This window comes from Macaca nemestrina, chromosome 1 (genome assembly GCF_043159975.1).
Source record: "Macaca nemestrina isolate mMacNem1 chromosome 1, mMacNem.hap1, whole genome shotgun sequence".
In the NCBI taxonomy this organism is placed as follows: Eukaryota; Metazoa; Chordata; class Mammalia; order Primates; family Cercopithecidae; genus Macaca; species Macaca nemestrina.
Genome location: NC_092125.1, coordinates 84410852 through 84425388, shown reverse-complemented (window position 1 = coordinate 84425388; position 14537 = coordinate 84410852). Strand labels below are relative to the sequence as shown.

The following is a 14537-nucleotide window of genomic DNA, read 5'->3' as shown; positions in this document are numbered from 1 at the left end:
TGGTCTCAAACTCCTGACCTTAAATGATCCACCTGCCTCAGCCTCCCGAAGTGCTGGGATTACAGGTGTGAGCCCTCGTGCCCAGCCTGTTCAACAAACACTGATTGGGCATCTCCTGTGTGCCAGGAACTGGGCCAGGTCTGTGAGCACAACCGAATAAAAAAGAAGACCAGCTTCTGTTTACATGAGAGTCATTGGGATAACTATAGCCATCATGGATTCCTTGACATATCTCATTCTTAGGTTCAACCTCCTTATCCCAGATCCTTTTACTGCACCTCTCACATCTTTTTGTTTGTTGATTTTAATTAAGTCTCTAAAATACCCCTCGTCCAGGAAGCCTTCGCAAAGTGCACTAAGCAATTATTACAGCCCCTTCCTGATCATCCTTTCAGCACATGGGGACCCAGTTCCCACTCTTCCTATTGGTGTGCACTTGCCAATTTTATTTTCTTTTTTGAGATGGAGTCTCACTCTGTTGCCCAGGCTGGAGTGCAGTGGCACGATCTTGGCTCACTGCAGTCTCCTGCCTCGGCCTCCTGAGTAGCTGCGATTACAGGTGTATGCCACCCCAGCTAGCTAATTTTGTATTTTTAGTAGAGACGGGGTTTCACCGTGTTGCCCAGGCTGGTCTCGAACTCCTGACCTCAAGTGATCTGCCCGCCTTGGCCTCCCAAAGCGCTGGGATTACAGGTGTGAGCCACCACACCTGGCCTGTTATATTATTGTTGCTAGTATTATTTAACTTCGTGACACAGCTCTGTACTCATTTTTCTTCCTATGTTTTTTGACTGCATACTCTTTGGTCTCCATATAAGTTCATAATTTGTCTATAGAGAGAATAGAAAGATAATTCAGTCTTTCCTCCAGCACGGCTGACTGCACCTTGGCTTTTTTATTGATCATTTAGAAAAGTTTCATTCTCCACAGTATACTGCCTGGGGCAGACCTGCCCAGAGCCCCAGGTTTGCCCCAGCTCTGCAGCTCCCAGGCGGGGCCTCAGCGGCCTCCTCTTCCCCGCCAGCCCCATCCCATCTCTCTGACAGGAGGTGGAAACGGGACTGGCAGCCCCATAAGCACTGAGCGGCTGGGGCAGCGCTACCGTCTCCGGCCAGCAGGTGGGGCCGAAGGGCCCTGAAGCTTAAGCCTCGGTCTCTCAGCATCTTTTGATCTCGGAATCAGAGGTGTCCTTTCCCAAACTTTCACACCTTCTTGCTGTAATTGGAGGATATTTTTTCATATTAATTATCGTTATTATTACTATATGAATGTTAGTTTGCAAGACAAGTGGAAGAACGTTCCCAACATTGTCAATGTTATGGGATTATGGGAGACTTGGTGTTTTTTTTTTTTTTTTTTGAGTCTCGCTCTGTCTCCCAGGCTGGAGTGCAGTGGCCCGATCTCGGCTCACTACAACCTCCGCCTCCTGGGTTCAAGCGATTCTCCTGCCTCAGCCTCCTGAGTAGCTGGGACTACAGGCGTCCGCCATCACTCCCGGCTAATTTTTGTATTTTTAGTAGAGATGGGGTTTCACCATGTTGCCCAGGCTGGTCTCGAACCCCTGATCTCAGGTGATCCGCCAGCCTCGGCCTCCCAAAGTGCTGGGATTACAGGCGTGAGCCACCGTGCCTGGCCAGATACTTGTTTTTAAAAAAACAAATTGCTGTAAGTATTTGATTTTTCTTTTTCTTTTTTTTTTTTTTTTTTGAGACGGAGCCTTGCTCTGTCACCCAGGCTGGAGTGCAGTGGCGTGATCTCAGTTCATTGCAACTGAGAATTGCCTCCCGGGTTCAAGCAATTCTCCTGCCTCAGCCACCCAAGTAGCTGGGACTTCAAGCATGCACCACCATGACAGGCTAATTTTTGTATTTTTAGTGGTGACGGAGTTTCGCCATGTTGGCCAGGCTGGTCTCAAACTCCTGACCTCAAGTGATCTGCCCACCAGTATTTGATTTTTTTTGTTGTTAGAATCATCTTTACTTTTGGATCTGAAAAAAAATATGTATAATTTCATAATGGACAGTGGTCCTTAAGAGTGTTTTGGGGCTGTGCACAGTGGCTCATGTCTGTAATCCCAGCACTTTGGGAGACCGAAGTGGGTGGACTGCTTGAGCCCAGGAATTCGAGCCCAGCCTGGGTGACACAGCAAAATCCTGTCTCTACAAAAAATACAAAAAAATTTAGCCAGGCATGTGTGCCTGTGATCCCAGTTACCTGGGAGGCTGAGGTGGGAGAATCACCTGAGCCCAAGGAGGTCAAGGCTGCAATGAGCTGTGATTACACCACTGTACTCCAGCCTGGGCAACAGAGTGAGACCTTGTCTCAAAAAAAAAAAAAAAAAAAAAAAAGTGTTTTGGACATGAAGACCAGAGAGAAATAATGATAGCAACTATAAAAACCATATCTTTTCTATTTATCATATTTTAAAGTTTCTAGAGAATTTTCACAGAGATAAATTAACTCAGACCTATCAATATCATGTGATGAAACCAGGGCAGAAACAGTTTCTACATTTTACAGATAAAGACACAGAGGTCCAAAAAGTGGGTCTCAGATTGCCACAGTTAAATGTAATGGACTCCCATTCCCTCACCTACTCTGGATGGCTCTGCTGGCTCTACTGACAGAGCTGCTGATCTCCTCTTTCTTGTCATCTCCCTACCCTGCTCCTCTTCTGGATCTCATTATCTTCACCTGGACTGTAATGGGAGCCTCCATTCTGAGTTCCCTGCTACCAGCCTCTCCTTCATGACATTCCCTTGCATAAAATCCTTCACTGGCTCCCCACCACCTACAGGACCACTGCGGGCCAATCTTTCTAGGCCCTGCATACCTGGCCCCTGCTGGCCTCCCCAGGCTCATCTCCTGTCTCTCCGCCCTTGCAGTAAATGCTCCAGCCAGGGGTAACTAAACATGCCAGGCTCTCTTAGACCTCAGGGCATTAGCAGATGGTATTCCTTCTGCCTATCCGATTGTTTCCACATCCTTCAGATGTAAAGGAGCACGGGGACCAATCAAATAATTCTATCCTCTGTGGAAGCCATCTGCAAACCTTCCAGACAGTGTGCATTCCTCTTTCTTCTATCTTAGGGAGTCATGAATGCCTACAGTTTGCTGTAGACAGAATGTTTATCTCTTCCTAAAATGTGTATGTTGAAACCTAATCTCCAGTGTGTTGGTATAGGAGGTGGGGCCCTTGGGAGGTTATTAGGTCATGAGGGGAGAGCCCTCATGAATGTGATTAGAGCCCTTATAAAAAAGACCCCAGGTAAGAAAAAAATAAAATAAAATAAATAAAATAAAAGAGACCCCAGGCCACGTATGGTGGCTCACAACTGTAATCCCAATACTTTGGGAGGCTGAGGCAGGTGGATCACTTGAGTTTAGGAGTTCAAGATGAGCTTGAGAAACCCCATCTTTACAAAAAAAATACAAAAAATAGCCAGGTGTGGTGGAGTGTATCTGTAGTCTCAGCTATTTGGGAGGTTGAGGTGGGAGGATCACCTGAGCCTGGGATCTCACCTGAGTGAGATCATGCCACTGCACTCCAGCCTGGGTGACAGAATGAGACCCTGTCTCCAAAATAAAAGAGACCCCAGAGAGCTCCTTTGTCCCTTCTACTATGTGAGGACTCAGCCAGAGGACGGCCATCTATAAACTAGGAAGCAGAACTTCACCAGACACTGAATCTGCTGGAGCCTTGATCTGGGACTTCTCAGCCTCTTCAATGGTGAGCAATACATTTCTGTTGTTTTTAAGCTACCCAGTAAATGGTATTTTGTTATAGCAATTCCAGCAGACTAAGACAGTGGTCAGGCAAGTAACAATATAAATCGATAGAGAGCTGTATAGGATGATAAACCAATTTTTTTTTTTTTTTTTGAGACAGAGTTTTGTTCTTGTCGCCCAGGTTGGAATGCAGTGGCGCGATCTCGGCTCACTCCAACCTCCGCCTCCCACGTTCAAGTGATTCTCCTGCCTCAGCATCCTGAGTAGCTGGGACTACAGGCACACACCACCACACCTGGCTAATTTTTGTATTTTCAGTAGAGACAGGGTTTCGCCATGTTGGCCAGGCTGGTCTCGAACTCCTGACCTCAGGTGATCTGCCTGCCTTGGCCTCCCAAAGTGCTGGGATTATAGGTGTGAGCCACTGCGCCCAGCTGATAAACTGATTTTTATCATTTTATATAAAACCAAATATAGGTCCATGATAGATAGCATGGACAGTGTCTGTCACTATGGGCTGGGGGACTATTGAGAACTTGAGCGCACGTCTCTCCTGAAGAAGGCGTTCTCTACACAACTCCACCTCACTGTTGTCAAGCACCAATGTCAGGCCCACAGTTGCCAGATTTCTTAGTTTTTTAAGGTAAGTCATAAATCTGGATTTTTACATTAAAATTCCAGATTTTAAAATTCTAGCAACCAATTCAAATTTAAAGCATTATACGGGCTAATTCTTCCAAGCCAAATAAAAGATACTAGTGGGTAGGGTTTATCTTGGGAGCTCCAAGTGTGCAAACTCTCTTTTACATTGTAAGGGAACATTGTATAGAATAGTGGACAAAATTTACTAAAGGCTCAGTATGTGTCAGGGTAGTCCTTTTTGCTATGTTGCCCAGGCTGGAGTATAGTGGCACGATCATAGTTCACTATAACCTCAAATATCCACTTACCTCAGCCTCCTGAGTAGCTAGGACTACAGGTGTGCACCACCACATCTGGCTAATTTTTAAAATTTTTTGAAAAGACAGAGTCTTGCTGTGTTGCCCATGCTGGTCTCGAACTCCTGGCCTCAAGTGATCCTCCCACCTTGGCCTCCCAAAGTGCTGGGTTTATAGGTGTGAGCCACTGTGCCTAGCCTCAAACAGGTCCTTTTCTATCTGCTTTACACGTACAGTATTCATAGATTCAGTCCTCTCAACAGCCTAAGAGGGGGATAGTATTATTATTTCCATTTTATAAAGGAGGAAACAGAAGTAAAGTAACTGGCTCAAGGTCACGAGTTTGAGTTAGTAAGTAAAATTCCAGCACTGGAAGCCTGGCTCTAATTTGGTGCTTCTGCCACAGTCTCACCTACTGGACCATAAACACCTTGGGTATAGACACCACAGCGCTCACCTTTATATTCTAAAATACCTGGTATACAGCCAGGCATGGTGGCTCATACCTGTAATCCCTTTGGGAGGCCAAGGTGGGCAGATCACAAGGTCAGGAGTTCGAGACCAGCCTGGCCAAGATAGTGAAACCCCGTATCTACTAAAAATACAAAAATTAGCTGAGCATGGTGGTGCACACCTATAGTCCCAGCTACTCAAGAGGCTGAGGCAGGAGAATCGCTTGAACCTGGGAGGCGGAGGTTGTGGTGAGCCAAGATCATGCCACTGCACTCCAGCCTGGACAACAGAGCAAGATTCCGTCTCAAAAAAATAAAAATAAAAAATAAAATAAAATGAAACAAAATACTTGGTATACAAGGCACTCCTTACACGTATGTTGAGCTGAACTGATACTGTATGTAATAGTGTAATTACACCTTCATTCATTCACTCAATAAAACATTCTGAGTGCCTACTATGTTTCCTATCCTGTGCTAGGGACTGTAGAAGAGAGCAAAAGTCCTTTCTTTCTAAGTGCTTGCAGTCAGGAGTACAAAATAATTTTCACTACTAAAGGGTACTGCATTACTAAATAAGACTAACTGCAAAACTTTACTGAGTACTGATTATTAGTTCACCAGAAAAAGGAGGAAACAAAAAGTTGAACTCAGTCCCTATCTAGTGATCCATGATATTTACAGAAAAGATGAAAATATGTGGAGAGAACAAATGGAAAGTCTAAATTTCAGAAAGCATTTCAGAAATGGTAAACACTTCATCTGGAAAATTATTGAATGGAATGGAGCTTAAGAAATTCACACAGCAAAGTTGGCGGATTGGAAAGTATCCTTTTTTTGGCCGGGTGCGGTGGCTCATGCCTGGAATCCCAGCACTTTGGGAGGCCAAGGAAGGCAGATCACCTGAGATCAGGGGTTCGAGACCAGCCTGGGCAACATGGTGAAACCTCATCTGTACTAAAAATACAAAAATTAGCTGGGCATGGTGGTGCATTCCTGTAATCCCAGCTACTCAGGAGGCTGAGTCAAGAGAATTGCTTGAACCCTGGAGGTGGAGGTTGCAGTGAGCCAAGATTGCGCCACTGCACTCCAGCCTGGGCAACAGAGTGAGATTCCATCTCAAAAAAAAACTATCCTTTCTTTTTTTTTTTTTTTTTAAATGAAAGCAAGTTTATTAAGAAAGTAAAGGAATAAAAGAACGGGTACACCATAGGCAGAACACCCAAAAGTATCCTCTTTTATAAAAGAACAGACATGGAAAAGATATTTGAAAGGTTTCAAAAATACACCTTTTTGATCAATCTGTGTGCCTCCTCACATATAAAAGATAGGGATATAGAAAAACAGGTAGTTGGCCAGGCACGGTGGCTCACGCCTGTAATCCCAGCACTTTGGGAGGCTGAGGTGGGCGGATCATGAGGTCAGGAGATCGAGACCATCCTGGTTAACACGGTGAAACCCCATTTCTACTAAAAATACAAAAAATTAGCCGGGCATGGTGGCGGGCACCTGTAGTCCCAGCTACTCAGAAGGCTGAGGTAGGAGAATGCCGTGAATCCGGGAGGCGGAGCTTGCAGTGAGCTGAGATCGCCCCACTGCACTCCAGCCTGGGCTACAGAGCGAGACTCTATCTCAAAAAAAAAAAAAGAAAAAAAAGAAAAACAGGTAGTTGCACTGAACTGTTTATGTAAGTTAGATTCTATTGTGACAAGTGCATTATAACAAAGATCTATTGAAAAGCCTTGGGGGAGGAATTACAAAACAGTAATTGATGTCTGTTATCTTATGGTAATGGTTATACAGTTATATGGCTGTGCCAAAACTCGTCATATTGTAAACTTTAATATTTGCAGTTTATTATACAACAATTACACTCAATAAAGCATGGGAAAAACACGTTTCCTAGCCTTGCTATTCAAAGTGTGGTCTGTAGACAGCAGCATCGGCATCACCAGAAAGCTTATGAGAAGTGTATTCTCTCAGGCCTCCATCCATACCTACTGAGTCAGAATCTGCAGTTTAATAAGACATTCAGGTGAGCCTGTCTGGAATTCATCTCCCACAGTGAACTGTAAAGGGAAGTTATATTCTCTAATTATTTTATTTTTTAGAAACAGGGTCTCATTCTGTCGCCCAGGCTGGAGTGCAGTGACGCCATCAGGGCTTATTGCAGCCTTGACCTCCCAGGCTCAAGTGATCCCTCCACCTCAGCCTCCCAAGTAGTTGGACCCTAGGTGCATGCCACCATGCCCAGCTAATTTTTTATTTTTTGTAGAGACAGGGTCTTCCTATGCTGCCCAGGCTGTTCTCAAACTCCTGGGCTCAAACAATCCTTCTGCCTCAGCCTCCCAAAGTGCTGGGATTACAGGCATAATGCACTGTGCCAAACCCTAATGTTTTTAGTCATTAAGGGCAACCACCTACACAATGGCCTTTGACGGTTCTATAAGCAAGAGGTTCAGATGCTCGGTCTGGAGGATGTTTGGGTTTTCCAAGCATATTCAATATGTTAAGTTACAAAACAATAAAAAAGTCCATATAATTTTTTTAATGTATGTCTTTTTTTGAGACAGGGTCTCACTCCATCACCCAGGCTGGAGCGCAGTGGTGCGATCTCGGCTCACTGCAACCTCCACCTCTCAGGTTCAAGCAATTCTCCTGCTCAGCCTCCTGAGTAGCTGGGATTACAGGTGCCTACCACCACACCCGGCTAATTTTTGTATAAAAAGTCCACGTAATTAATTAATTAATTAGCACATTTTACCTACCTTCCTAGGTGTATTCTATAGGTTTTAATAATTATTGTATACTTTTTAAAATAACCTTTTTTTTTTCTGATTACAAAAGAAATGCTTATTGTGAAAACTTGGAAAACAGAATCTATCATTTCATGAAGAAGGGTTGTATTTACCCTACTCATTATCATCCCAACGGTTACTGAATGTTAAAGGTAGGACACTGAGCTAAACACAAGGGAATATATTTATAACATTTTGAAGGTTAGGCACATAATATGCATATTTTTAAGCTAATGAAAGCTAAATATAAAGATCCAAGCTAAGCGGGAAGAACACAGACCTTAGAGCAGTAGAATTAGTTTTTAGTCCCCTACAGCTAGAAGTGGGTTTACCATAAAGTTAATGAAGCTCAAGCTTCAGGGCCCCTTGCTTACACAGGCCCCTCCCAAGGCCCTTAGAGTGGCCTTAGCAGTATACGCTTCTGTAAGTTTTGAGAGTAGGATATTCAAGACCTCTGTCTTCATTTCTAACTTCCTTTCATCATCCTCCTCTGGTTAGGAGCTGCTGAAATGGCTATAGGCTTTGTGGGGGATTTGGCTAAGGAGACAATGAATAGGGATACATTTAATTTGGAGTTAGTGGCATGCATTTAAGTGGTTTGCAGTCACTTCTGCATGCTGTTAAATTTTTGTTCACCGTGGGTGTAGGAATGGCTTTTCGGAATATACCTACTGCCCATTATGTCAATTTAGCCAGCACCATGTCACAAAAGTGCAAGGCCAGAGGGGGAAGGAGTCCTATGTTGCCTGACACAGGAAGTACTTGGGTAGTGGAGGAGAAACAAGGTTTGAAAGAAAAGAAAGAGCTAGTAAAATTCTTCCATTGCTTTTCCTCCTCTGGGGACGTTGCCTATAGGCACACAGAATGGTCCAGCGTTTGACATACTGTTGTAGGCTTTCCTACAATACAGCTTCTAACAAAACTAGGCTGTCCTGAACCCCTGGTAATAGAATTGCTTACCTTTATACCAAGAAGGCTGGGAAAGCACCAAAATCTACTGTGGTGTGTACCCAAGCAGACTTCAAGGGGTTCGTGCTGTAAGACCCAAAGTTCTTATGAAATTGTCCAAAACAAGAAAAACCGTCAGCAGGGCCTATGGTGGTTCCATATGTGTTATATGTGTTCGTGACTGGATCAAGCACGTTTTCCTTATCGAGGAAAAGAAAATCATTGTGAGAGTGTTGAAGGCTCAAGCACAGGGTCAGAAAGTTAAACAAAAAATGAAGGTTTTTTGAGTAATTAAAATTAGAAGACTTAAAAAAAAATGCTTCCAACCATCAGAAGTGAAAAATTATAAGGAGAGGGATCAATTTTCTCAAAGCCTAATCAAAATGAAGGTTCTCACTCACTGAGAATCTAAGTCATATCTGCAATTATAACTGCACCATACTTCTGTTTTTATGTGAATCATGCAAAAGGGAATAGATTAGAATCCCTATGTTTATGGGACATAAACTTATAGTTGTACTACAGTGAGTCTGTCTGTATGTGAAGTTATATGTCTTATTCACCATAATGGATCAGATCCTGTCTAAATGTAGCCTACAAATCTTGTCCTGAAAAAACTCTCTAGGGCTTCAGTAAAAACCACACACAAAATTGTCACTGAAGCAGCCAAACAGCCATAAAATCTCATAGCACATCTATGAAACTTGAGAGAGGTTTCCCAAACTGAACAATAGCCCTAAAAAAGTACATAACAATATCAGTAATGAGTTGTGATGCTGAAATAAACTTATAAACAATTATTAAGAAACAAATTTAATCAGCCATACTGGAGAAAAGACTGATCTTTCTCTTTTCTTTACAGAAAATTACAAAATAGGCCGGGCACGGTGGCTCTCACCTGTAATCCCAGCACTTTGGGAGGCTGAGGTGGGCAGATCACATGAGGTCAGCAGTTCGAAACCAGCCTGGCCAACATGGGGAAACCCTGACTTTACTAAATTTACAAAAATTAGCCGGGCGTGGTGGCGGGCACCTGTAATCCCAGCTACTCAGGAGGCTGAGGCAGGAGAGTTGCTTGAACCCAGGAGCAGAGGTTGCAGTGAACCGAGATTGTGCCACTGCACTCCAGCCTGAGTGGCACAGCAAGACTATTTCCAAAAAAAAAAAAAAAAAAAAGTTACAAAATAATTGTTATAGGAAAAGGCAATCAAAAGTACGCAGCCAAAACAAAGGTGGGAAAAATGATCATAAATGGTGCTCCCAAAGTCTGGAAACACAGGTGAATATACATAATGTCGGGGGAGACTTCAATCTTTTAGAAAAAAATTGGTTTCCCGGCTCTCAGAAGCCCTGTAGAAGAATATCAGGCAGTCAATGAAAACATTACAGTTATGTGTGCAGTTTGTGGGTTTTGTTAACTTTTAAAATGTCATTTGTTATTTCTTTCTCTTTCTAAATATACATTCACTTTCCTACCCTTCTGCACATTTCAGGCTCCCCAACTCCCACTGGTCCCGAACTCCCCTCCCCCCGCATCCTTTCGGATCCCAGTTGCTCCAGGTGAGCGGGTGCTACCACCCCCACCGCTGGGTCATTTCAGTACCTCCTAATTTCACCTTAATGGATCAGATCCTGTCTGAATGTGGCATACAAATCTTGTCCTGAAAAAACTCTCTAGGGCTTCAGAGAATAACTGAAGGGGTGAATAAGCCATTTCAGTACCTCCTAACCAGAGGAGGATGATGAAGGGAAGTTAGAAACGAAGAGAGAGGTCTTGAATATCCTACTCTCAAAACTTACAGAAGCGTATACTGCTAAGGCCACTCTAAGGGCCTTGGGAGGGGCCACTGTAAGCAAGGGGCCCTGAAGCTTGAGCTTCATTAACTCTATGGTAACTTTTTGTACTCTTTCCTAATGAGGGTCCCCACAAATTGTATGAGCTGCGCTTCCTGCAAAACCAGGATCAGCCCCGTCTGCAACCTCAAAGTCACTGAATTTCTCTGCAGTCTCAGTTTCCCCTTTTTAAAAAATTGGGAATTTGCCCTGCATTTCCTTAGAGTTGCTGTGAAGGCCAAACGAGATTGTGGTGGGCAAAAGAGCTCTGCAAACCACGCAAACCCCTGCAAATGTGAAGGGTCTCTGACCTGGAGGGTTGGGTGCTGGCCAACCTAGTCAATCCTCCCTGCTCCGACCCCCGCGCTGGGATCCACTGACCCCGCCCCTGTTGGGCACTGACAGCCGCAGCACCGAACCGAGGGGTGGGGGTGGTAGCACCCGCCCACCTGGAGCAACTGGGATCCGAAAGGATGGGGGGGGTGGAGTGGAGGTCGGGACCAATGGGAGTTGGAGAGCCTGAAAGATAGTCGCGGAGCCGGGGCAACTGATGGTTCCGGAGGGGGCGGGGCACCAAGCCTCAGCCCCTCTCCCGGAGCCCTCCAGCCTCTTCAGCAGCGGAAGTTCCGGTATCGGTAAGCGGAGGTGAGAGGTCAGCAGGAAGTCGATACGTGGCCGCCGCTTGTCCCCGCGGAGGAGGCGCAGCAGCCAGAGATGGCGGCGGTGCTGAACGCAGAGCGACTCGAGGTATCCGTCGACGGCCTCACGCTCAGCCCGGACCCGGAGGAGCGGCCCGGCGCGGAAGGCGCCCCGCTACTGCCGCCACCGCTGCCACCGCCCTCGCCACCCGGATCTGGTCGCGGCCCGGGCGCCTCAGGGGAGCAGCCCGAGCCCGGGGAGGCGGCGGCTGGGGGCGCGGCGGAGGAGGCGCGGCGGCTGGAGCAGCGCTGGGGCTTCGGCCTGGAGGAGTTGTACGGCCTGGCACTGCGCTTCTTCAAAGGTGAGCCGGGCCAGCCCCACCCCTGCCGCTTCTGCCCGGTCCCGGGAGCCCGGCACGGGCTGTGGTCTCCAGGGTGACTGGACCAGACTTACCCTCACCCACTCATACTGGGCCGTGGTGACTCAAGCGGGGTTCCCTCCTTGGGGGTACCCCAAGTTTGTCACTACCTGCTTGGCCACTAGGTCACACCCCTGACGAGCCTGCAACCTTGGTTTAGCAGTCATGTCTCGCCTCCCAGAGGTTACTGGGGCATTTTACCTGATTTAGCTTCTGGGATTTCCAGGAGCCAGGGTGGAAGAATGGGCCCACTTTCTTCCAAAGGATCCCATTCTGGGATTGCCTTGTATTATTTTTTTTTTTACTGACTCTTTTCTTTTCCTGTTTCCCGTGGCTTGTCACATCAGGACCCGCCGATTTTTACCCTTAGTGGAAGAAATCTGTCAAGAGGTTCCGTATATAGCCTTTGCAGCCATTCTTGGGAACCATAAACTCGAATAGGACTTGATCCCCAGGCAGATTGATGTGGCAGAGAGGAAGTAAAATGTTAAGCTCATCATCCCCTCCGGCTTGTCAAACTCTTGAGGAGGGATGTCCACTATGTTCTAGTAACTTCTAGGTGGTTAAAATTTTACATTGTAAGCAATGTGCAAGAGTGAATTCTCAGAGTAAGGCCTAACAGTACCTTCTGTGCTTTTCGCATGATTAATTGTTAAACGTCTCTTGTCTTAGAACAAGATTGTAGTGTGCGGGTTTTTTGGGTTTTTTTTTTTGTTTGTTTGTTTTTAATTGGGTGATTCACTTAGTCAAATAGTGGAGAGACCAATCACATGATTTTTGTCAGTGGGAAAACCTGATGAAAAGCCCGTTAGTTTGATTCTTAAAGATACTTAGTCTTTTAGGGCGAACGGACAGGGAGGGACATCAGCAAATGAAACTTTAAAAGTGGTTGCTAGGTTCCACGTACGTTCCAGAACAGCATATTTATGACACTTTCCCCTGAGGTGGTACCTTTTGGAGTACATACTTTACTAGCCGAAATTGAGTAGTTCAATGTAATGATACACACGGAAGTTGTTTTCTCTCAAAATAACTTTAATCGTGCAAACTAGTGAAAGTTTTATAAATTCTCCAGAACATTTGATCATTTCACATTCAATGACATATTCGTGGTCATTGCACAATGAGTAGCCCTCTGTGTACTAACTAGCTTGGGGAATTGGTAATGGCTAGTGGGTTTTGGATCATTTGACTTTTAGATCACTGGCTTGAATTTAGAGTTTGCTGTAGTGATGATATATTACCACTTTATAAAAATCAGATGGTTTCTGTACAACTCATATAGCTACATTCCACTTTAAATTTTTATTCTTGGAACTTATTTTTCAGTAAAGTATATTGTAGCAGAGAATAAGACTAAAAATGAACTTTTTGTTTCTGTTTTTGAGCTGGAGTCCTGCTCTGTTGCAGGACTGAGGGAGGCTGAGGCAGGAGAATCACTTGAAGCTGGGAGGCAGAGGTTGCAGTGAGCGAAGATGGCACCATTGTACTCCAACCTGGGTGACAAGAGCAAAATTCCGTCTAAAAACAAAAAAGAATCGCTTGAATCTGGGGGGCAGAGGTTGCAGTGACCCGAGATCATACCACTGTACTCCATCCTGGGCGACAAAGTGAAATTCTGTCTCAAAAAAAAAAAGATTAAAACACTATAACGTGTAGTACATTTAGCATTGTTTGGAGAGTCAGGAAGCTCTGGATTCTAGTTACCTTGTAAACTAGACAATTAACTTTTCCAGACTCAGTTTCATATGTATAAAGGGAGCTGGATTCGATGAAATATGATGTCTCAGATTTAAGATTCAGTGGTCTAAACCTAACAGATTATTTAGCATGTGTCTTGAGTGGTAGGAATCCTGGGGAAACTTAAAACTTGGCGCCTAGGTGTTAGTCACCTTAGAGAATAAAGCTACATTGATAGGTGTGGTTCACTCACTTCCTAAATTAAGTTCTCAAAGCAATATCCAGGTACTAAAAAGGAGAAATAGCTGCATAGCAATTAAAAGCTACCTTTCTGCATGGATCATTGGAGACTTAGTATATGAGACACTAACTGAAAAAAGAAAGGGAAGGATGTAAAAGCAGTCAGAAGAATTATGGAATGTGGAGTGAGCCAAGCAATGCTTCCTTTATTTTTTTGTTGTTTTTTTTGGTTTGTTTATTTTATTTTATTTTATTTTATTATTTTTTTTGAGATGGAGTCTCGCTCTGTGGCCCAGGCTGGAGTGCAGTGGCTGGATCTCAGCTCACTGCAAGCTCCGCCTCCCGGGTTTATGCCATTCTCCTGCCTCAGCCTCCCTAGTAGCTGGTACTACAGGCGCCCGCCACCTCGCCCGGCTACCACTAAAAATACAAAAAATTTTTTAGTAGAGACGGGGTTTCACCGTGTTAGCCAGGATGATCTCAATCTCCTGACCTCGTGATCCACTCGTTTCGAGCTCCCAAAGTGCTGAGATTACAGGCTTGAGGGTTTTTCTTTTTTAAACGGAGTTTCACTCTCGTTGCTCAGGCTGGAATGCAATGGTGCGATCTCTGCTCACTGCAACCTCCGCCTCGAGGGTTCAAGTAATTCTCCCATCTCAGCCTCCCAAGTAGCTGGGATCACAGGCATGCGCCACCACGCCCAGCTAATTTTGTATTTCTAATAGAGATGGGGTTTCTCCATGCTGGTCTTGAACTGCCTACCTCAGGTGATCTGCCTGCCTTGGCCTCCCAAAATGTTGGGATTATAGGTGTGAGCCACCGCGCCTGGCACCTTTGTTTTAATGTGTGGATTTTTCTAGTG

The 14537-nt window shown here is 45.0% G+C and overlaps 1 protein-coding gene, 1 long non-coding RNA gene and 1 pseudogene across 3 annotated transcripts in view; 2 read left to right on the top strand and 1 right to left on the bottom strand.

The window, feature by feature from the left end:
• Nucleotides 1-876: 876 nt before the first annotated feature.
• Nucleotides 877-11277, bottom strand: LOC105478574 (uncharacterized). Of its 2 annotated transcripts, none has more exons than XR_011614908.1 (2): nt 11148-11277; nt 877-1215 (listed from the first exon to the last, which is right to left on the bottom strand). It is a non-coding gene; the product is annotated as an uncharacterized lncRNA (long non-coding RNA). The 2 variants fall into 2 exon arrangements; XR_985368.2 differs by having other exon boundaries at nt 11010-11149.
• LOC112426126 (large ribosomal subunit protein eL34-like) lies at nt 8782-9152 on the top strand (annotated as a pseudogene).
• The window catches only part of LOC105478581 (acyl-CoA binding domain containing 3), a 46434-nt gene continuing 43171 nt past the window's right edge, over nt 11275-14537 (top strand). Inside the window, exon 1 of the mRNA XM_011736041.2 lies at nt 11275-11698. Within this exon, the coding sequence (XP_011734343.1) occupies nt 11413-11698 (286 nt within the window). The 5' untranslated portion in view covers nt 11275-11412. The remainder of the gene's footprint in view (nt 11699-14537) is intronic.